At 42.0% G+C, this 22,995-nt stretch overlaps 1 protein-coding gene across 2 annotated transcripts in view; it reads left to right on the top strand.

The window, feature by feature from the left end:
- ACOT12 (acyl-CoA thioesterase 12) overlaps positions 1-22,995 on the top strand; it is a 480,317-nt gene that overhangs the window by 135,047 nt on the left and 322,275 nt on the right. For both annotated transcript variants that reach the window (XM_078677332.1, XM_078677331.1), the window contains exon 4: positions 15,431-15,532. In XM_078677332.1, the coding sequence (XP_078533458.1) occupies positions 15,431-15,532 (102 nt within the window). The remainder of the gene's footprint in view (positions 1-15,430; positions 15,533-22,995) is intronic.

Genomic DNA, 22,995 nt, shown 5'->3' with positions numbered 1-22,995 from the left:
TTAATTTAATGTAATTTAATGTAATTTATTTAATTTAAATTTATTTTAATTAATTTAATTTAATGTAATTTAATATAATTAATTTATTTTAATTACATTTAATTAATTTAATGTAATTTAATGTAATTTAATTAAACTAATTAATTTAATTTAATTTTATTTATTTTAATTAATTTATTTTAATTAATTTAATTTATTCTAATTTAATTTAATTAATGTAATTTAATTTATTTTAATTTAAATAATTTAATTTAATTTAATTAATTTAATTATTTTAATTTAATTAAATTAAATTTAATTATTTAATTTAATTTAATTTTTTTTTAAATTTAATTTAATTTAATTATTTAATTTAATTTATACTGTACCCCTTTACCCAAAAAACCCCAAACTGACCCTGAACCCTAAATATACCCCTTTACCCAAAAACCCAAAACTGACCCTGAACCCTAAAAATACCCCTTTACCCAAAAACTGAAAACTAACCCTGAACCCTAAAAATACCCCTTTACCCAAAAACTGAAAACTGACCCTGAACCCTAAAAATACCCCTTTACCCAAAAACTGAAAACTGACCCTGAACCCTAAAAATACCCTTTTACCCAAAAACTGAAAACTGACCCTGAACCCTAAAAATACCCCTTTACCCAAAAACTGAAAACTGACCCTGAACCCTAAAAATACCCCTTTACCCAAAAACTGAAAACTGACCCTGAACCCTAAAAATACCCCTTTACCCAAAAACTGAAAACTGACCCTGAACCCTAAAAATACCCCTTTACCCAAAAACTGAAAACTGACCCTGAACCCTAAAAAGACCCCTTAAAAAACCCCAAAAATATAACATTTTAAATATAATTATATACTTACCAATACTTACGTTGTAATGGTATGCGCTGTAAAGGTACCTGCGTTGTAAAAACATGCGTTGTAAATACATGCGTTGTAATAGTTTTTGCGTTGTAAAACTTTCGTTGTAATGGTAGTTCGTTGTAAAAGTTGCGTTGTAAAGGTTGTTTCCCGCCGATGCCAGGCTGTTCTGCCTTCTGCTCCCTGTCCCATTGCCTATACCTGACTGGCGAGAGATCTAACCTACCTTGAGGTGGATTCTTAACTTTGAGCCATCGTGATTGGAGCAATGTAATGCCTTCTTTCAACAGATTTTGTTCGAATTTTTTAACAGTCCTCAACTCGTGTAGAACAAAGCTACTTACATTCCTAAATGGCAACTGCTTTTAGTAAGTTACACTGAAACTTGCTGATCTACGCTTGCTGCTTGTGACGTCCAGAATTAATGCAACATAGACCTGGTGGCTTATAAGCTGAGCTACTGGATCTGTTTATTTATTCGTGCCTAAGCAGAATATAATGGATGATCCCGTACCAATTTCAAGAACACAGAGGCAAGCTCTGTTTGATGTCACTGGTACATTTGGGAATAACAAACAAGGTGTCCTCAAAAGGAAGGCTGTAAAGGGTGAAGTATCGGAAAAAATGTCGACCTAAGGCAACAGAAGTTTGGGACATACTGTTCAGAAATTAGTGCTAGGACTTTACACAGAAGCGAGTCAAGAAGGAACCAAGAACAAAATAAAGCAACACAGTTGTGACAAACATTGTTTAAAAAAAATGGACGAAAATAAGGCAAGGGAGTGAAGGGATATGCTGGCAAACACAGAAGTTGAAGCCTTGTGACACCAAGTTAGTATGTAGGAAGTTTATTCTGATAGCCCAACAAACAAAACAGGCATGTAGAAGCAGCAGCCCTCCTGAAATGGGATGAAAGGCCTGAGACCCATGGTTGTCTCAGAAATGGGCTCACTTCCACCAGTTCTTGCATTTGTCAGATTTGCACTAACCTGGCAATCCGGATCCAATGGGAGCAATGGCAATCTCCGTGCTTCCCTGAACCAACTGATAACAGAACAAGGCTTACAATGCTGGTCAGAAGTAGATCTGAGGAAAGAAGAGTTGGATGTCGTCACTCTGTTTGTTCTTACAGCTGGGCTCAACCTGTTCTGCGAAAGCATTGGTATCTAAAAGGAGAAATAACTGTAAGTATTTCATCTTTTGCATTCCAATTCACTAACCTGTTGTGACGTATGATATAGCTTGTGGCATTTTTTTTTTGGGGTAGGGGGATTTTATGTAGCACGAACTCTACACAGAGGTCCCAGAGTGCTCTACATGAGCACCAGTTGCGTTCGAGACAGATAAATGTATTTTGTCAGGTTCGGGAGATTACGTGATTAGTCCAGAATCACAGGATGTTGAGCGTCCCTGCCAAGGCTCGAACCTGGTTCCCCAACTTCAAGGTCGACTACTGTAGCTGTTAGGCCACATCCTCTTTACTTTGAACTTCCTGCAGGACGTTGAAGCTCTAGGGCATGCTAGAGATGACACATAAATAGAATGCATATTATAGATGCAAGGGATACTTGAAAAATAATATTTGTTTCTATAGTGTTAGAAATGGGGGTCTCTAGTTGACAAGGGTTTGCACATTTGTCCAAATAGAAACACTTGCTTCTAGTTAGGATAAGGGAGTTATGCCCTTAGACAACCCCTGCTCACCCCGTGGTAGCTTGGCACAAGCAGGCAGGCTTATCTCAGAGGCAATTTGTAAAGAATTTGTGCACACAAAAATAAAGCTTGTAGCAATAAATAGCTCCACCTGGGGCTACTACGACATCGTGACTGATGAAAATCCCAAAGTATGATGCCGATCGCGCCATGCACAGGCCGTTGCATGGACCCCTAAGAACAGTACCTTGGCAAAACGATGAAAAGGGAGGTGAGGCACTGGTTCCTTACTGCTATGCAGGGTAGGTGAGGCGTCGGTTCCTTACTGTTGTCGGAGAGGTGATGTGTCGGGTCCTTACTGTTGCCGGGGAGGTGACGTCGCGAAGGCGGTGAGGCGGCAGTTCCTTACGATGGTGTGGGGTTGATGGATTCAGGAGGTCACCCACGCCAGGTATCGGCTCCACGATGATGAAGCACTGGCGTCGGTGAGATCAGGGCTGCGGTGCGAGTCGGGCGGTGTTGTAAGCATCAAGAGCGGTGCCCTTCGCTCCAGTATAGGCATTGGCCTCAGTGACGGTGTCCAAGTCGATATGGTGTGGTGTCGGCAAGTGTTGAGGCTGCAGTGCAAGTCAGGGCGTTGCGTAGTGCACTTCATGAGTGGTTCCCACGTCTTTGTTGCAGGTTGCTGCGTAGCTCGCCTGCATCAGTGTTGCTTTTTCCCTCTGTGGCAGCTAAAACTGTAATTCCAGGTGCAGGAGGACAGAAGAAATCAAGTCCTTGTGTCCCTTAGACTTCAGAACACGAGGCAAGCTCTACACCAAGCCCTTGGAGATCTTCTTTAAGCAGGATACACAGCCCAGTTCAATCTTTGTCCTCTCCTTGGCAGAAGTAGCCACTGCAAGTCAACGCAGCAAAGCATCCACGCAGCAATGGGGCAGTACTCTTCTTTACAGCTTCTCCAGCTCCTATTCTTGGAAGATGCTCCTCTTGAGTCCAGAAGTATTCTAAAGTTCTGGGGTCTGGGCCCCAATATTTAAACCACAATGTCCTTTGTTCTCTTGAAACAAAAGCCTCTCAGTTCAGTCCAAACCAGTTCTGTCCTATCTGGCTCAGGTTCTTGGCAGGAGGCGGAGACCGCGTTGTGCACAGGAGACAGGACCTATTCACGTGCAAGGAAAAACTCCTCCCACTACTCTAAATACAACCCAGGTCTATTTAGCCCAGCTCTGAGTCATGCAGGAAAGGCAGGACTCACCTCTACCCTCTCTCCCCCCCACAGTGGCTGTCTACAGTGAATGCACATTCCCAGCTCCTGTCACTCTAAAACCAGACAGTCAACACACAACCCAGCTGAGGCACATAGGATGGCTAAGCAAGAAAATGCCCACTTACTAAAAGTGGTATTTTCAAGCACACAATTTAAAAACCATCTTTACTAAAAGATGTATTATTACATTCTGAGTTCAGAGAACCTACACTTCAACTTCCTATCTTGTCCCCATGGGCAGTTATACTTGTAAAATGTTATAAAGGATCTCCCATGCTATCCTACGGGACAGATAGCCTTTCAAATAGTGAAAAAAGAAACACACATGTTACGCATCCAGTGCATATCCTACCTTTCACTTACACTGCGCCCAGCCCAGGGGGTACCTTAGGCCTACCTTAGGGGTGACTCACATGTAAGAAAAGACATGTGAGTCACACATGTCTTTTGCCCTGTGAGTCACACAGGGTAAGGCCTGGCAAGTGGGTGCACTTGCACTGTAATTATGAAAACCGCACTCCAATATTAATCAAAAAAGGTTATGGAATCTATGAACTAATTATTAAATGTGAGGGAGTTCCCTGCTTGGGGTTGTGCCCACAACCCTTTTTGTGAAACTGCTCTGCCAAGACCTGGAGATATCCAGGTCTGCAGGGTCCTCAACCTGCGTCCCTAGGGTTAATGTTTAAACTTATCTGGTTTGTACAGTACTCAAGAGAATGTTGCCCTTCTTAATTGAAAATAAACAACAATGATTCAAAACATTTTTAGTGTACATATATTCTGAACAAAAATCTGCGTGTCAAATCTTACTTATATAGCATTCATAGCATGTTGTAGAAAGTGAAACAGAATAAAATGATATTTTCTAAGGTTACCAAGATCAAATAAAAAAGACCCAATGCATTTCGGGTTCCGTTGAACCCTTCCTCAGGGGTTAATTTGTGCTTCTTAATATCTTCTTGACTTCAAGTTCCACGGTCTTGACATTGAAATGTGAAACATTATCATCTAATCTGATATTACAGTATAATAAATCACCCAACAATCAAATTACATGAATTAATTCATTAGAATGGGCACGTCCATGAAATGTCACAACTAATACGCATCAAAAGAATTTCCTCAGACCAACAACATTGTGACAATCTCAACAAAGATCAAATACAGCGATATAAACAACGTGGTTACCCGGATGAAGTATTGGATTGCGCATTGACGAAGGTAGCATTATTGGATAGAGCATCCTTATTTCAGAAGAAACAGAAACCACCAAAAGAACGCATGGTATTTATTTTGAAACACTCTACACAGGCAATTAGGATCAAGGAAATTATCAGACAACGATGGGACATTATAGCCAACGAACCAGATTTTGTTAACCTATTTACAGATTTACCGATTTTTGCACACACCCGACCAAAAAACTTGAGAGAGTTACTAAAAAACAAACACAAACCAACTCACCACAGATACAAAGGCATGAACAAATGTTATAATTGCGGCCAATGTGGAAACGTGATAGTGGGAAACACATTCACACACCCAAGGACAGGACAAAACATTAAACTCAAACACAACTCCGATTGTAACACTATAGGAGTTATTTACGCGATCCGCTGTCCTTGCGGATTAGTGTATGTTGGAAGAACATCCAGAAAGGTGAAGACGAGAATCATAGAGCACAAGAGTACAATACGAAACAGACACACATCTTCTAGCCTGGCCGCACATTGGCTACAGGCGCCACATAACATTCCACAGCTCAGATTCACAGTCTTAGAGCAAATAGAACCTACCAGTGGCAAGGATCACCACACTCTACTATCTAGAAGAGAAACTTTTTGGATAAAATATTTGGGCACCATGAGTCCGGGTGGTCTGAACGACCAATATGAATTATTATGTTTCTTGTAACTTAACTTCCCAACTTTAGACACTCTGAGTTAGAGTCTGTAACCGAGTGGGTTCTCATTCTTGACTATGTGGCATTAAGTTGAATGTTATATTGGATTTTCTCATACATTTCTCATGAATCATATTTAAATCACATTGAATATTTATCACAGTTTCATGTACCTCCATGAGTAAGGAACTATGGTCACCATTTGCAGTCTTTGTAAAGAATGGGCACAACCGTTACTGTTCTTTTAACTTTCGTTCTCTTCTGCTCCAACACGTTTTACATTCTGACTAACACACATCACCATAATTATTTTTCAATATTATATTTTTTCAACCTTTGACTACATCAGAGTGCGACATGTTCAGCACATGGCGACATTAATTGCGGTGATCTTACATCCAACGCTCACCTTGAATCTAGAATAGTTTACCCCTTTTCACATATTCTCCTGTCTACCAGTGGCGTCTCGTTACGCAAATACAATACACCCCGTTTGTTCCGGGTCAATCTTTTATATAGAGGCAGTCTCATTGTACTTTTGACATCGGGTTGCCAATAAAGTTGCAGTCATTTGTTCATCAAGTTCCCTTTAAAAAGCGGCCCTTTTTTCGCGGCGCCGGATGTATACACCGGAAGTTGGAACACGGGAGGATTCGGAGTTTTGAATACCGGCTCGGAGATTAATTCAGGTACCTCGTGAAAACACGTTCGTCCCCTGTAATTTTAAGTACTTACAAAGCCCTCACACTTAATACAAATTTTCATTCATTACCCCGCAGCACATGTTGCCAAAAGGAGACACCGGTGGATTGAATATAGACGAAGGTACTCACAAGTAAGATACGTGCTCTATCATACTCTTAGGGCACCTAAATAACAGTAGTTGACATCATGTTACAAACTCCGAATATATTTATTTACAGTCTCAAACCTCAGGACTTCAGTCGTCCTAGAGATTCGCGCTTCACTGGCTCAGAGGAAGACCGAGATAATCAATACGAGAGAGATTTAGGTAAACTGGAATGACGTGCAACATAGTACTACAGCACTAGTCTATTATCTAAAAGAGACAGCTAACATTTTTTATTATTCTTTTTTCGTTAGTCTCTCGACAAACTAACCATTTTGAAACGCGATCAACAGGGATATTAGAGCACCTTAGGCTCATTTTCAGTGAGTAACACGGTGTATCTTCTGAGTATCAGTTTTAACTTTCACCATGTTTTCACGGATGCACAGGCTGAATCTTAGAGTTCACTCTTTTTCACTGGGTCCACCCCACGGGAACTTCAGTCACACTACCCTCTTTCTTCACGAACTATTACTATTCGCTAACATTTCATGGACGTGCCCATTCTAATGAATTAATTCATGTAATTTGATTGTTGGGTGATTTATTATACTGTAATATCAGATTTAGATGATATTGTTTCACATTTCAGTGCCAAGACCGTGGAGCTTGAAGTCAAGAAGATATTAAGAAGCACAAATTAACCCCTGAGGAAGGGTTCAACGGAACCCGAAATGCATTGGGTCTTTTTTATTTGATCTTGTTAACCTTAGGAAATATCATTTTATTCTGTTTCACTTTCTACAACATGCAATGAATGCTATATAAGTAAGATTTGACATGCAGAATTTTGTTCAGAATATATGAACACTAAAAATGTTTTGAATCATTGTTGTTTATTTTCACTTAAGAAGGGCAACATTCTCTTGAGTACTTTACAAACCAGATAAGTTTAAACAGAAACCCTAGGGACGCAGGTTGAGGACCCTGCAGACCTGGATATCTCCAGGTCTTGGCAGAGCAAGTGGGTGCACTTGCCAGTACGACATGGCAGTTTAAACTGGGCGCAGACCATGCAGTGGCAGGTCTGAGAACCCTTTGAAAGACTGCTGGTGTGGGTGGCACAATCAGTGTTGCCAGACCAATAGCAGCATTTGATTTACAGGCCTTGGGAACACACAGTGCACTCTAGTAGGGTCCTAGCAGTAAATCAAATAAGCCAATCACAGATCCATAAACACAATTTACATGGAGTGCATATGCACTTTAGCACTGATTGGCGGTTGTAAGTGTCCAGAGTCCTAAATCCAACAAAATAAGGTCAGGAAAAACAGGATTCAGAAACAAAAAGTTTGGGGATAACTGTGAAAAAAGGGCCATTTACAACCTATAGCAATAGTTACCTTCGGTGATTTGTAAAGTAAATCTGTGTTCTGAATGATTCTTATATAGTAAAATCATTAGCTGAAACATAAGGAATATAAAGTATTATTGAACCTTTCATTGTAACAATTAGCAATGTTGCTAACATTAGATTAAAGAAAATAAGCAACGTCTGTACAAATCATTGAGAAGATAGTGCATGGTTGAATTCATATTCTTTTGAAAAGGATGACTCCTAAAAACAATCTTCACACATCAAAGTCTAAATCCTTGAATACAATGCTATCACCGAATACATCTCTGAATACGAAAATCTTTGCTATCTCCAGGCACTATGTTTGGATTCCAAATCTGGCAACAAGAATCCGGTTGCAGCAACTAAGGCCTAGATGTAGGTAATAGCAAATTACCGAATGGTAAATACCGAATTTTACCGATTCGGTATTTACTAATCGGTAATTGCTATGTAGGTAAAAAATTCGGTAAAAATACCGATTCGGTAATTACCGAATCAGTATTTGTCATTGATTCCTATGGGCCTTGAAGCCCATAGGATTCAATAGCAAATACCGATTCGGTAATTACCGAATCGGTAAATTTACCGATTGTACAAGGGGGACAGGGTATCACTTTGACACCCTGTTGCACCCCTGTTTCTAGATTTTTTTCTTCTTTTTTTTTTCTTTTTTTCAGAGTTTTATATAGCGCGAACTAGACCCGAACCGAATCAGGTATCAGAGCGCTTTACATAGCACCAGTTACGTTACATGAGGACGGACACACATTCATTTTAGGCACGGGGAGATTAAGTGATTTGCCCAGAATCACAGGAGGTTTTGGCGTCGTTACCGAGATTCGAACCCAGGTCCCCAGGTCCGAGGTCGAGCGCCCTAGCCGTTAGGCCAACTCCTGCGCCATGTGACACACAGACATGCCCTTAGGGCATGTCTGTGTGCCACATGGCACAGGTGTACATGCACAGATGTGCATGTACACTGGAATTCGTTATTTACCATGTAATAGTATTACATGGTAAATAACTAATCGGTAATGGCCTGTGGCACTGTTTTCAGTGCCACCTACATCTGTATTTACCGATTCGGTAAATTTACCGATTCGGTATTTTACAGAATCGGTAAATTTACCGAATCGGTAAATATACCGATTCTGTAAATTAAGCCTACCTACATGTCAAATCCCAAATACCGGTCGGTAACGGCCAAAATCGGCCGTTAACGACCGGTATTTGGGCTCCTACATCTGGCCCTAAGTCTCTAGATTGCCTCTCAAAGAGTGCTTTTAAATATAAAGAACGTATTCTATTCGAATCTAGGATGGCCACCACCATTGCAAGTATTTTAAGAGTCCACTGGTGCCCTGTGACTTGCAACATGTTCTGACTCTATACATGTTCTGACTCTATACATGTTCCTTGTGTAGTGCATGTGGGGCAGATGCCAAGCCGCTTTTTTACGCGACTTCCACACTTTGCACACATCGTTGAACTTTCCAACCTCAGAATAATCACGCACCCATGAAGTTCGGCGGATTTAGTCTTCTTGCCAGTTATGTCATCAGAGGTGATGGCAGTCAACCAACAATGATAGTTGCATAAGAAAAGAGGCACCAGAGACTGTCACACATTTGGTGAAACTCTCCAGCTTCATAACTGAATCTCTCAGGGCTGTAAACCACCACGTCTCTGGGAACACACATGTACTCTTAGCTCATGCCACAAACAATTAAGGCAGGGACAAAAAAATGGGTGCTGCAGAAAAACTAAAATTGCTGCAGGCAAAAGCGGTGTGCATGAGAGATGTGAATATCACAGAGGCTTAGAAGAATGTGGGCTTAGAAGGTCCAGCATAAAGGCCCCAATCAAATATGCAAAAACAAAGGAGCATGCTGTTCCTATAAGGGAGAAGAGGGAGAAGGAAAATGGGGAGAGACGGGGATAGGGGAGTACTATCAACCAGGCGCTAGTAGAAAAGAATGCGTACTAACACTGGTAGAGGACCCTCACACACCCTGAGGGGTGTCATGCTTCATCATAGGGTAGCTCCTTGTTGGGCCGACGCTGCAATGCCCAACAAGGGGCTCTTTGCTGGAGTTCTTTTTTGGTTGCCGTCGTGAAGCTTGAGGGTGTTATGAGAGGGCTTATTTGTAGTGAGTAGCAGTGTGGTGAAGTGGGTGTGATCTAAAAATAGCTACAAGATTCTCCAAAGGTAATTTTATTCACTGGGTTCTTGTGCTATGCGTTAAAAATATTGACTGGTGAGCCGTGCACTGAAGGGGTGAAATTATACCCGCTTCGGTCTAAAGGAATGTGTAAGGTGTGTTAAGGGTCGACATGTTTCCTACCCTATACTGTCCAAACAGATCTAGGCATTTCATCAGGACCTAAATTACATCTACTACTCATAGGGGGTGGCTTTGACTAGATGAAACTCAAAAGGAAAGTCACATCCCCAAAAGTCTGGACTCATAGAGTAGTCCGATTGAGTGGTGATTGAAAGAGGTTAAAATGTATACTTTCTGGAAGAAAAGGCACCTCTTTTGAGGGATTCATTTGCCCCATCCGTAACTGACCAGGATGATCGCTGATTTAGAGATTGAGGGAAACTTCAGTCAAGTATCCAGTCCGTGCGGGACCTACCTGCATCTGACCATCCTGGGATGTGAGGATAAGAGATGTGCCATCTGAAAGAAGACTTGTATTGGTCTGACTGAGTTACAACATTGCAGGAGTGATAAGCCTTCCTGTTTGCTGAAGATCAATTATTTTGATCCTCAAAATCAATCTGCCTCTTTCAAACAAAGATTCATCTCATCTCTTTCAGGTGCAAGGGCATGTTGAGGGTTTCCCTGTAAATCTACGGACAGCTCAGGAAGCATTCAGTGTTTCTAAAGCTACCTTATTATATAATTTTGCAACTGGATAAATGTCCCTTCTCATTCAGGGAGATTCTCCTGAAATGCGTGCAGCTCGTCCAGCAATATGTCCCAATCGGCAGATATGGTGGCCTTGTGGAGTCCTTGGGTCTCCTCTTGCTTAAGCGCTACAGATTCAGCCCTACCCCACTTAAGTGTGGCTGCGCACCAGTGTCTCAACCCAGGAGGTGTGTTGGCTTTACGGTGCATGGCAATTGACCTGCAAACTAGAAGCAATGCTAGGTCTATGAAACGATTCATGGTACCCCCTGCCTTCTTGCGTCTAAACAGTCCCAAGACTCTTCTCGCCATGGTGCAGAGTTCTTCACACCCATTGAGGCCAGCAAGTGCGTCTATGACCTCTCGCCACAACTAAGCTGCCACCGAACAATTCCAGAATAAACTATGGGTTATAGTTGGTGGGATTCTGTTGTCATGTGAGGCTACGTATACTATCCTGTTCTTCGTGCCCTCTCCTAGAAAGACCTTACTTGTATTAGTGACAAAGATCAGAACTGTGGATGGAACAATGCATGTCAGTAGGTCTACTCTGTGAGAAATTGACTTATCCACACCACTCTGTATTTTAAAAATCAACCAGAAATCAGCTTTTAAGACTCTTGAGGTAAGATCTGTCCAGGTTATCTGCTTCCAATACTGTTGTTCTTGGGGCAGGCGGCCACCAATGGCAATCTAAGGGATTTCCAGGCGCCCAGATCTCCACACACTTGTGTTAGTACAGTTATGATGCAGCGTTCCTGGTTACTTACTACTTTCTATCTGGAGTTCAGGTTGTTGTGTTACCATCTGAGTCACATTGTGACCTCCCTTGGTATGGAGAGGCTGAAAGCCAACCCTGGGGTATCACCAACCAGTGACTCAGAATGGATCTCCTGTCCATCTGTCAGACTCTTAGGTTACACACTGGGTCCAAACCCAGACCAGCCCTAAAGGGTCTTCTGCCAGGCACGGTACCCCAAAAGAATACAGTGGGGGGAGTTACAGCCCAATACTCCTTAGAGGCTTCCTTCCTCTCGAAAAACTCTCTCACGTCAAACTCATCCTAAAGTACATTCTACCCCTGGCAGACTTCAGAAATTGGGTTTTTGTCTTGGTTTTTAACTGCTGCCCGTCCTACGACTGTAAAATCAACCTGATTTGCTATTTCTCTGGGACTACATCAATCCTTACATCAGAAATATTTGACAAAAACTGTGAATTACTGAAGAATATCATGGAGCCCACTCCCGTAACCTTCCATCATGGCCGCCACCTATGCCATTTGCGGCGGCCATTTTGTGATACTTCGCCCGCGGTCTAGTCTCCATACACCTCCACGCGAGCGAAGCTGGAAGTATTTATTCAGTCCCCCGCCGAAGACACGCTAAGATGCGGTCCGACGGGGAGACAAGTAGGTGTCCAGACACGAGGCTTCTCATATTGAAGTAAGTGCCATTACCCTCCACAGGAACGGGACGACAGGATGGAAGTCCGTTTCAATTACGGGAGGTTTTTCCGCCAGCACTAATGATTACCTATCTGTTTTTTCCTTAATCTTGCAGTTAATACTTTCAGGAAAATCCCGCTCCCCACGTGTCCATGAAGCACAGTTTTGCCTGCAAATAAGTATGTGTTTACCAGTCTGGTACCATTCTTTCCCTGTTTGTGTGTGTTGTGTGAAAGTCACCTCATGTATGTTGTGTGTTTTTAATGTATGACCAACCACTATGCAGCACGTTTAGCCAGCATGTTTATACCTATCTAGGTTACAACCATGCTCTGAGCCTGGATGACTGCAAGCACCATTAAGGAGTATCTTACTAGCATGGAAGTACATTGAAATGTGTACCCACCTACTCTACAAGAGAGAGGGGGCTGTCTCCTAACCATGTCTCTTTTTTTTATTGTTGCAGACATACTACGTGACATAGTGATCGTATGTATAACCACGCATGCTTTATTAGTTGCAGCGTTTTTTTATTTAATTCTTTATTTCCACATTTAGGTTTAATAGGAGTGGCACAGACAGGGCTGGTCCCTGTGTGGTCCTGATGAAGAGCTACGGGTAGGCTCAAAACATGTTGATCGTACACTGAACTTCTAACCCATTATAGTTATTTTTGTCCGTGTATCACCCACTTTTAGACATACCAACCTAGGAGCGATAATAAAGTATTTTAGCCTACTAGCAAGGTATTTTAATCACTTTAACCCACTCCATCACACTGTGCACTACACATAGTCTTTCACTTAAAGTGCTCCTACGGATTTCTGCAAGTCGCAGCACGCCCCAGTTCGTAGAGAACTGGGATGGCCCCAGTGATGAAGCATGTCACCGTGGGGAAACCCTGGTGAGTGAGGGGACTCAAGTAAGACATTTTTCTGTCCTGAAGGCAATCTCTGAACGCATTGATCAGATGCCGTATCCTTACCCCATGACTAGTTCCTCGAACCCGAGAACTCGGGTTTAATTTGAAGTGTAAACAAAGGAGGGCGGACCTAGCTCTGCAAAAACCTCTACCTCCCTTCCCTTTTGTGAATTGAAGACTTCAGAAATGCTAATACATGTTATGTTACACAGCATTTGCAAAGTGCGTGTACACCAAAAAGGTTACACGTGATGAGTAAAAAAAGGAAACATCTAAGTTGAGAACTTCGCCATAAACTTGTTCAAAAAGGCGGGTTTTTAGGAGTGTCCTAAATCTGAAGTCAACCATTGTAGTTTGTATGTCAAAAGGAAAAGAGTTCCAAAGATACAGGCGATCATAGAAAATGTCTTCTTTTTAAACTTAGGAACAGCTAGCAGATTATGGTGGCCTGATCAGAGATTGCTTTGGGGAATGCAGCTTTGAACTCTGGAGGACACAAAAGTTGGACTTTCCCATTCAGTGACTTACAAATAATACATCCAGTTTTAAAGATGGTCCGCTGGGCAACTGGGAGTAACTACAGCTTTCCCATCAGAGACTTGGTGTAGCAATTTCTCAGCTGGCTCCAGACCAGCCTAGCTGCCTTATTTTGTAGTGTTCACATGGCTTACCAAACTCTTACCTTGTGCAGATTGGCAAACAGGCTGTGCTCATGCATTCCATTCACCCATCCTACTTTCGCCATGTGAATTCCACAGTTTTGGTGCTCACACTACGCAGAGTGTAACACTGGAACAGGGGTGGGAGCACACCTCTTAACCTCCCAGCAAGGTTCACCCCTGGCATTGTGGTAAATGCAGTTTTGGTTACTTGCTTGCTTCAAGAGTGTTCGAGTGTTTTGGCACAGTTGGCGCAGAAAGTGCTGATATCTAGACACGTGTTTCTGGTTCTTCAACCGTCGTCAGTAGAGATTACAGTCTTTGAAATTTGGGGTTTGCTGAGTAGGCTGCCAACATCTTTCTCAGGTCAGGTACCTATCACAGGCATGCGGGGGCTTCATCCACGAGCTCGTCAGCTCAATGACTCACGGGAGTACTATTAAACAAGAACAGGGGTGGGAGCACACCGCTTCACCTCCCAGCAAGGTTCGCCCCTGGCATTGTGGTAAAGGCAGTTTCGGTTACTTGCTCGCTTCAAGAGTGTTCGAGTGTTTCGCCATAGTTGGCGCAGAAAGTGCTGATCTCTAGACACGTGTTTCTGGTTCTTTAACCGTCGTCAGTAGAGATTACAGTCTTTGAAATTTGAGGTTTGCTGAGTAGGCTGCCAACATCTTTCTCAGATCAGGTACCTATCACAGTCATGCCGGTGCTTCATCCACGAGCTCGTCAGCTCAGTGATTCAGAGGAGTACTATTAAACAGAAACAGGGGTGGGAGCACACCACTTCACCTCCCAGTAAGGTTCGCCCCTGGCCTTGTGGTAAATGCAATTTTGGTTACTTGCTTGCTTCAAGAGTGTTCGAGTGTTTTGCCACAGTTGGCGCAGATAGTGCTGATCTCTAGACACATGTTTCTGGTTCTTTAACCGTCGTCAGTAGAGATTACAGTCTTTGAAATTTGGGGTTTGCTGAGTAGGCTGCCAACATCTTTCTCAGGTCAGGTACCTATCACAGGCATGCGGGTGCTTCATCCACGAGCTCGTCAGCTCAATGACTCACAGGAGTACTATTATACAGGAACAGGGGTGGGATCACACCGCTTCGCCTCCCAGCAAGGTTCGCCCCTGGCATTGTGGTAAATGCAGTTTCGGTTACTTGCTTGCTTCAAGAGTGTTCGAGTGTTTTGCCACAGTTGGCGCAGAGTGTAACACTGCCAACTAAGCGAGCCATCAGGAGAACGCACATCGGTTGTTCACCCTAACGGGTGCATACACGAGGGTACTCAGTGTCTGTAAGGAGGGACTGGAATATTAGAAATGGTCTTGAAAAAATTGGATATGATAGTTTTGTAGAGCAAGACTTCATGATTTCTAAAGGAAGACCCACCTCTGCCACACATGTGTACATGTATAACTCTCTGCTTAATGATGGGCATACATGTTTGAACTAAATAGAGAATGCACTTAAAATAATTTACCAACCTAATCCTGCACAAAAGTTGTACAAGTAATATCCTCTAAGAGTGGTTGGTTGTAGGAATTAGGTAGAAACGTTACCTTACATTTTATACTCGACACTCAACAACTACATTTTTTTCTCTCTAGGTTGGTGTGAAGGTTGCAGTAGAAGATGTGTTTAGCAATGTCCAAAAACTCATTTGTGAAGCTTTCTCTACTTATGTCACAAAACCGGTGTATGGTCAAAAGGTATTTGCCTTCAAAATTAAAATACTGTCTTAAAATACTGAAATATTTAAGAATAGAAATAAAATGAACATGTTTGTTTTTAATTTTATTCAATTATTTTAATACTGATCTTAATGGTGCACTCTATTGATTGATTTATTTCAAACAAATTACTAATAATAAGTGATGATATTCTACCATTAACGTAATCCTACATTAATATAATAATTATTCAATTAACTACGTTAATACTAATCTTATTGCTAACGGTAAATGAAACCAAAGTATGTTCGAGTTTTTTAACCTTAGTACCAAATTATGCCTTCTGTGAAAGTTGTTATCCTGATATTTAGGACAAAGTAATGTTGTAAATCAGTTAATATAGCCAAAGTAAAGGTGCTGTTGAATAATATCTAGGGAGTAAATATCAGACAAAGTAAAGGGAGTGGAGTAAAGTCGGGACACAATTAGACTTCGAGAGATTTACAATTGTAATGGACCACGCGTATGCCGATTTCTTGATCGACCCCTTCACTAGTAAAATAATTAATGCTGAGAGCAATATCTGCTGGTATGCAAGTGTCCTACTGTAATGGGTTTAGAGTTAAGGGTTGGAACAGGAGTAGGTCAGAATTGTGGTCTTTACAAAGTGATAACATTTTGAGTATTCACAAACTTCATAAATGGTTTGCACACCCAGTTTGTAAGAACTCTATTCGCAACCCGTGAGCAAACACACAATGAGTAGATTTACATCTTTTTCTGGACTGCATGTGAATCTGCCGCCTGGCATTTGATAGATTGAGAAACTCGGCAATCCAATGCTTTGTAGTATTGTATTATATTGTTATTGCATTTATATAACGCTTACTACCGCTGACGAGGTGTCAAGGAGCTTTTTTGACGAGTAGCATGCTACTCCGGAACCCATAAAGGATTAGGGGCCAGATGTACGACCGTGGAAATACTGCCTCGCAAATTGCGAGTTTTTTGCGAGTCGCAATTTGCGAGGCACTATTTCCAATGTACAACAGTGTATTTCACTCTGTTAGCTATTCCCAATGGGGTCGCAAATTGAGAGGCTCATGAATATTAATGAGCCTCTAGCAATTTGCGACCCAATTGGGAATGGCAGGCCCTCCCAGGTATGGTGACCGGCTGGGCTCAGCAGACCACCATGTCTGGGACTGCTTTTAAATAAAGCAGTTTAGTTTTTTTTAATGCAGCCCGTTTTCCTTAAAGGAAAACAAGATGCATTTAAATTATTATTATTTTTTTTAATTTTTAATTTCAATTTTTTAAGGGCAGGCAGTGGTCCCTGGGACCACTGCCTGCACGTAAAAAAATAGATTCCCCTGCATTTGCAAAGGGGAAGGGGTCCCCTGGGGACCCTTTCCCTTTTGCGAGTGCAATTCCACCCTCTTGAAGAGGGTGGAAATTTGCGACTGTTTTTGCGCCCGCAATTGCGGACGCAAAATATTCTTACATAGGGTTGCGTTCGCTATTAGGAAGGGAACGCCCCTTCCTAATAGCGAGTCGTAAAAAATTGCGACTCACAAAATAGGGTTTGTACATTCCCCATGCTGTTTTTGCACGCGCAAACGGGTTCGCAAACCTGTTTGCTAAAGCAAAAATGATCGTACATCTGGCCCTAAAATCTGATGGTGTCAAATGACTGGGCAGGTAATAACATCATTGCAGGCCAACAAGAAAGCTGGGAATATAATTAGTGTTTGGTTTTACTAATATGAAATGAAGGAATTGGGCTAACTAGAATCTGAGATAGCCAAGTGGATAGCAGTTTGGATGCTATGTGACAAAGAGGCAAAGTAATATTCATCTATATGCTGCAGTAAGTGGTCTATTGCAAGTATTGGTACTGTAGAAAAGTAATATTTGTACTGAATTTGCCAGTCCTTGTATAGCACAGACATCAACATTAAATATTATATTTTGATAAACGGAGAAGGAAAAATGTTAAACGTGATTGGCAATGTGTGCTATCAAAAGAGATTATGATATAGAACCGAAAAGAGAGACCATCATACTGGGGGTGAGAACACGTGATTCCTAAAGTTCCTTCCTCAACCAACCTGGACCAGTGAATCTGTTGCTACATCCACAATACTCCTGAGCGTTACCAGTCCTTACCCACACCCTGGCAAGCGAAAGCCTCATGTTTCAACCTTCCAGCTAAGCCTAGCAGTGGCGTCACTAGGGTTGGTGTCACCCAGTGCGGGTAACTCATGGTGTCACCCCCTGACGACACGACTTACCCCATGAATCCATGATGGACCTCCTCGAGGAGATGTATTCATCTGTGCAGCTCCCACGGAGGGGCCCTTCTTCTTCTGCCATCATTCTGAGTTACAACACAGGCCTTGTGCATATCTCCTGACTACCCCCCCCCACCTCCCACTCCCACCCACCCGCAGCCTTAAAATTTGCTAATCACTGTAGCTTTCATGGCTTGTTCAGCTCTCCACGCCATCCTCTTTCCTTCACAGTTACAAGATGACATCTTCTGAATCCTACCCCAGCATCTTAAAGGTCCGGCCAGGGTAAGCATTGTGAAAATACTGCCCTGAGAGCAAGGCTCCTGAGTCCGTATATATGGGTGCAGTCTTACTTTTCAATACTCTACTTATGTAACTCTGGAAATACAGGGAAATTGCTTCAGGCACGTGTCTTTTGTATTTTACCAAAGGTATTTTTAACATTTGCATAAAACAAAACATAATAGGACATCCATATACTGTTGAATGGTGCTGTTTTTAGTGATGCGTCTGTCGCATTTTAAATATAATTTTGGCACATTCGAGACTGATTAAATGAAATGTAATGTAATTTTGGGAAACAAATACAAGTGTTGCCAGGTGATACACACTTCAGTCAATGTGCCATATGCAAGTAACTACTGTAACTTTACTCCAGCCCACATTCCCAGTAGCCAGACAAAAATCAACATGGAAACTGGGTTAGCATTACAACTGACGGTAAATTGCAATGCAGTGTGCGAGAGGACAGTACACCCACAAGAAGCAAATGTCTTCTTTAAGGGCAAAAGAACACGTGGAACCTTCAAACCCTCAACACAACAAAACAATCTTGTGGTGGGGGGGTGGTCAGGGGTATTCCTCCTTATTTGGTATCCACAGAAATGGGAGCAGCTAATTGATGGGCATGGGTAAAACGATTTCTTGCACAGAAGTGAAAGAAGCGCCATTCAGTGCGGGTAACTCATGGTGTCACCCCCTCATGACACCAATCAGCTGTTTAAGTGATTAGCGCAAACCGGAAATCCGGTTTTGTGCACAAACTTCTGATGGTGTCTGATTCTGGATTCCCACAGGATAGCAAGTTACTTTTCCTAAAAGCACCTCAGCTGCCCAGCGTTGAAAAATATTTCAGTAAACTTGAGCCTCAACATTTGCTGGGATTAAAATCGTGTGAATTAACAATGCGCAGTGAAGAGGAAGCCCATGTTGGGGTGAACTTCATCGCACTCCCACCCCTCGATCCATGACTGATGAGTACTACAGAAACTGTGGTCTGCAGGGTGGTGGTTTCCAAACAGGACCGAATTAAGCCAGAGAGTCCAAGGTCACGGGCTAGGTGTGATATTGGAGGAGGTGTGGTGCGACCTAGCGGTTACAAAAAGGGAACCTGCATGGTTTTAAGCCATGACTTGCTTTGATTCTCTCAGACCTCCTTTCTCGCCTTTCGCCTATTTTTTGTTGGCTATTCTGTGGCACTCTTTCACATAATACCCTCACAGAAATACGCTTAAGAGCCTTTGTACCAAATTATGACCTGTCTTGACCCAAACACGAGATGCTGTGGAGAGACACGGACTGTCTCAGCCTTGGACAGGAGGAAACTGGGCTGTGTGGGAGGAGGGACAAGGCAGGTGACCTCCAAATAATTCTAAACTGAAAGCAGCTCTGACTTTCCCTCGTTGTCTCTCTTTCACTCTCAATCTCCCTCTGTTGCGCGCTCTCTAGCTCACTCTCTTCCTTCTGTGTCACTCTCACTGTCACTTACATGCATCCTCTGTTGCAAATGCGTTTGCCGTTTAACCACTTTGTGAATTATATCCTATACTTTCTTTTTCTACAAAACCACCGATTAAAAATCTCCAGATGTATTAGCCACCGCCACCTTTTACATTTTTGTCAGGTGTCACCCCTTGTGATGGTGTCACCCGGTGCGGTCCGCCCCCCCCCGCACCCCCCTAGTGACGCCACTGAAGCCTAGAACCTATGGAATTCTCCTGACATCCCTCGTGTGGTAATGGTCCCCACATTAGCACACTCAACCCTTCGAGATGAAACAACTCTAAACTGCCGCATGGATGCAAATCATGTAATCTTAAACATTATAGTCCCTGTCACCAATTTTATTTCACTTTTTGTTACTACTCTCAAGGTAGGGAGTACACCAACCAATTACTCCTTTGTCACACAGGTAGGTCAATTTCAGTACACATCATATCGTTTTCTGCGTAATCAGCAAAATACAAGATCACATCACAAACACATCAACAACACATCAACATCTAAAATAATTTTTGCTTTATTATACAAAATTATTTCTTCTTTCTATTGTCCGATACATGTCATCATAGCAAAACCACATTCAAAAATACGTCATGCCTATTGTACAGGAAAAGCCACTCTCCATCCTCATTTATGCTACATATACCTTGCTATAAAATATCTCTCTAGGGTTTCTGCTCACAAATCCTAAGCTGATAATTGTTTTTATTGCCAACTCTCTTCAGACATAGCTTTGGATGAAGGACACCATATAAAAATGTCAGTGTAGTGTTTCAGTGAGCAAATGTATTTCCGTCACCTACAGTTACAAATCTCTGTATATGGAAGAGGGTGAAATTCATGGGGAACTGCTAGAAACTCACTCGTAGATATTATCAGTTGTCTTGTTTCTACTCAGTCACATCTCAAGTTTTAGGTAAGTTCTAAACCTTTGTGATCACTATTGATGCAATAATATCTATACCATAAGGAAAAGGGCACGTCGTTTGATCATTCCTCTCCCTATTACCTCGTATACCTGAATGTTGTCCAGCATGAATTTTGAAAAATCTGTAGGGTATCTCCACTACTAAGTTGCAGAATCTCTTGCTTTTACCTAAGAAATGCAGTGAAATGCAGTGGGAGGCTCCCTGATACCTTCAGTCTTGAAAAGTCATTCATTCATTGTTTCTTTTGTTGAAACCATTGCATGTGGCCCAGGTACCTCACTACTGGCATCGGTGTTTAACGTGCACCCATCGTAACGGGCCATTAGCTGCCTTCTCACTGACATGTTATTTTTGATAATGAGATTTTTGGCGTTTATTGAATTAAACCATAGGAGGTTTGGTGAAATCATGGGTAACATTTTTGGCCTTGGCGAGGGAAAGTGGGTCTGAGATCTTTACTGCTAGAGGTTAAATGCATAGGACGGCACTTAATGCAGAGACCATACGTCTGAAGAGAGCTCATAGGTGTGTATAACTTTTTCCACTGCAAAAAAAATCAACCTGCATTTTACTACCTTTAGTTTTTTTTAAATTTGGGATTACATTAATTTCAGACTTGTGTGGTTATTTACAATATTTTCAGATTCCTTTATTTTGATTTTTAATAAGAATTGAATCCTGTTTTTTAATGGGCAAGTAAACCAGGCCATACCCACATTTAAAAAAAAAGAAAAATATTAAGAAAATTGCTGAAACCCTAATATAAAAATTCTACCCTATACACTCAGACCCTAACAAACCTAGTACACTTACCCAATTCACACCACCTAGCATCCCATATAGAAGTACACCTCCACAAACCCTACCCCTGAACCCTAAAAACACAAATATATATCTATTTTTGGGGTTGGGCGGTTAACATCCCATGAATGCTTTAAAAAAATGTATCCATTTAAAAAACACACCCCTAAAGAAATCCAAATCTAAACTATTTTAAATACAGCTGTAAAACTTAAGAAATATATATATTCACTGAAAACATCAAAGGTCAAAGTAGCATTATAGTTCGGTGAAGTGTTCAGTGACAACAGAACATTTTAAACTCTAAAATCTAAAAACCACTGAAAATCACCAGTTATAGTTATCTCTAGTAACTATAACTTATGCCCTAAGGTAATTATAACGAGTGCCCCCGACATGTACAATTTCCCCCTCAAAAATGTCACTGCAAATGTTAAAGTGATATTATCAATTATGTCATAGAAGATGTCATGAGGGATGTAATGTGTGGGGTAATTACCAGTGCATGGCGATAAGTCTGTCAACCCAGTCACCATTCGGCACCAATGAGGGACCTTTCATCTAAGGCCACTGGTTGAAAAAGAACTGGACAAACTTGAGAGCCAATGTGTCATTGAAAAGGTGTTTGGGCTGACACCATGGGTGTCCCCTGAGAAGACGAAGCAACAGTGAAAAATATGCCTCTGCATCGACATTTGTATTCCCAATCAGGTCATCAAGTGGGAGAGACACAGTGTCCACAATGGATGACATCATAGCAGACCTGAATGGTTCGAGGTGGATTTCCAAGTTAGACCTTAATTTAGGATATCATCAAATGCTCCTCTCTATGGAAAGCAGATATGTCACCACATTTTTGACACATTTGGGGATCCACCGCTACAAAAGACCGAACTTTGGCATGTCTTCTGCAGCAGGGGTCTTCAAAGATGTCATTCCAGGGTGGTATGAATTTGAGGGACGATATCTTGATATCAGTGCTTAATTTGTAAACTATTAAGTGCCAGGGCCCTAATCAGGAGACCACTGCAGCCTACACCACTCATTGCCCCTGCTAGTGCTACCAATTACAGTACCAAACCAGTTACTAACCATAACACTCCTACAAGTGTGACAGTTCAGAATATTCCAGGCCCCCAAAGCTGTAAGCTTAGCAAGGGTGGCACGTATTAATCATTTTTAACTAATATTGAATTAGTAAACAACTGTTGTTGTGCTCACTCTGAATCAGACCAACAGCCCACCATGTGGCAGGCTGTCATAAGTGCTGGTGCTGACCACCGGAAACCACTGGCTCACGTTAGGCACTGCCTGATATACTCCAAAACTGTGACGGATCACTACAAACCCTCTGAAATGCCTGTGGGAGCATGGCTTTACCCTGCACAAGGAAAAGTGTTTCTTCTTACAGAACTGTGTCGAGTTTTTCAGCTATGGCTTCAATCAAGATGGTGTGGAAGTTGATCCCAGAAAGTTGCAGGACATACAACAGGCCCCAGCCCCAATGACCATCTCGGAAGTCCACAATTTCCTAGGGATGGCCACCTACTGCGGAAGGTTTATTCCTAACATTTCCACCATCGCAGAACCTTTGAGAGCCGCGACCAAGACACGAAGTCCTTTGGAGATGTGGCCTCATAGTAGAAGACGATACAAAAGGAGATGATGGACGGAGCGTTTGAGCAAATCAAACACT

The sequence above is a fragment of the Lissotriton helveticus genome, chromosome 2_1 (genome assembly GCF_964261635.1).
Source record: "Lissotriton helveticus chromosome 2_1, aLisHel1.1, whole genome shotgun sequence".
Taxonomy (NCBI): Eukaryota; Metazoa; Chordata; class Amphibia; order Caudata; family Salamandridae; genus Lissotriton; species Lissotriton helveticus.
Note: the sequence above shows the minus strand (reverse complement) of the source record. Positions and strands in the feature narration are given on the sequence as shown.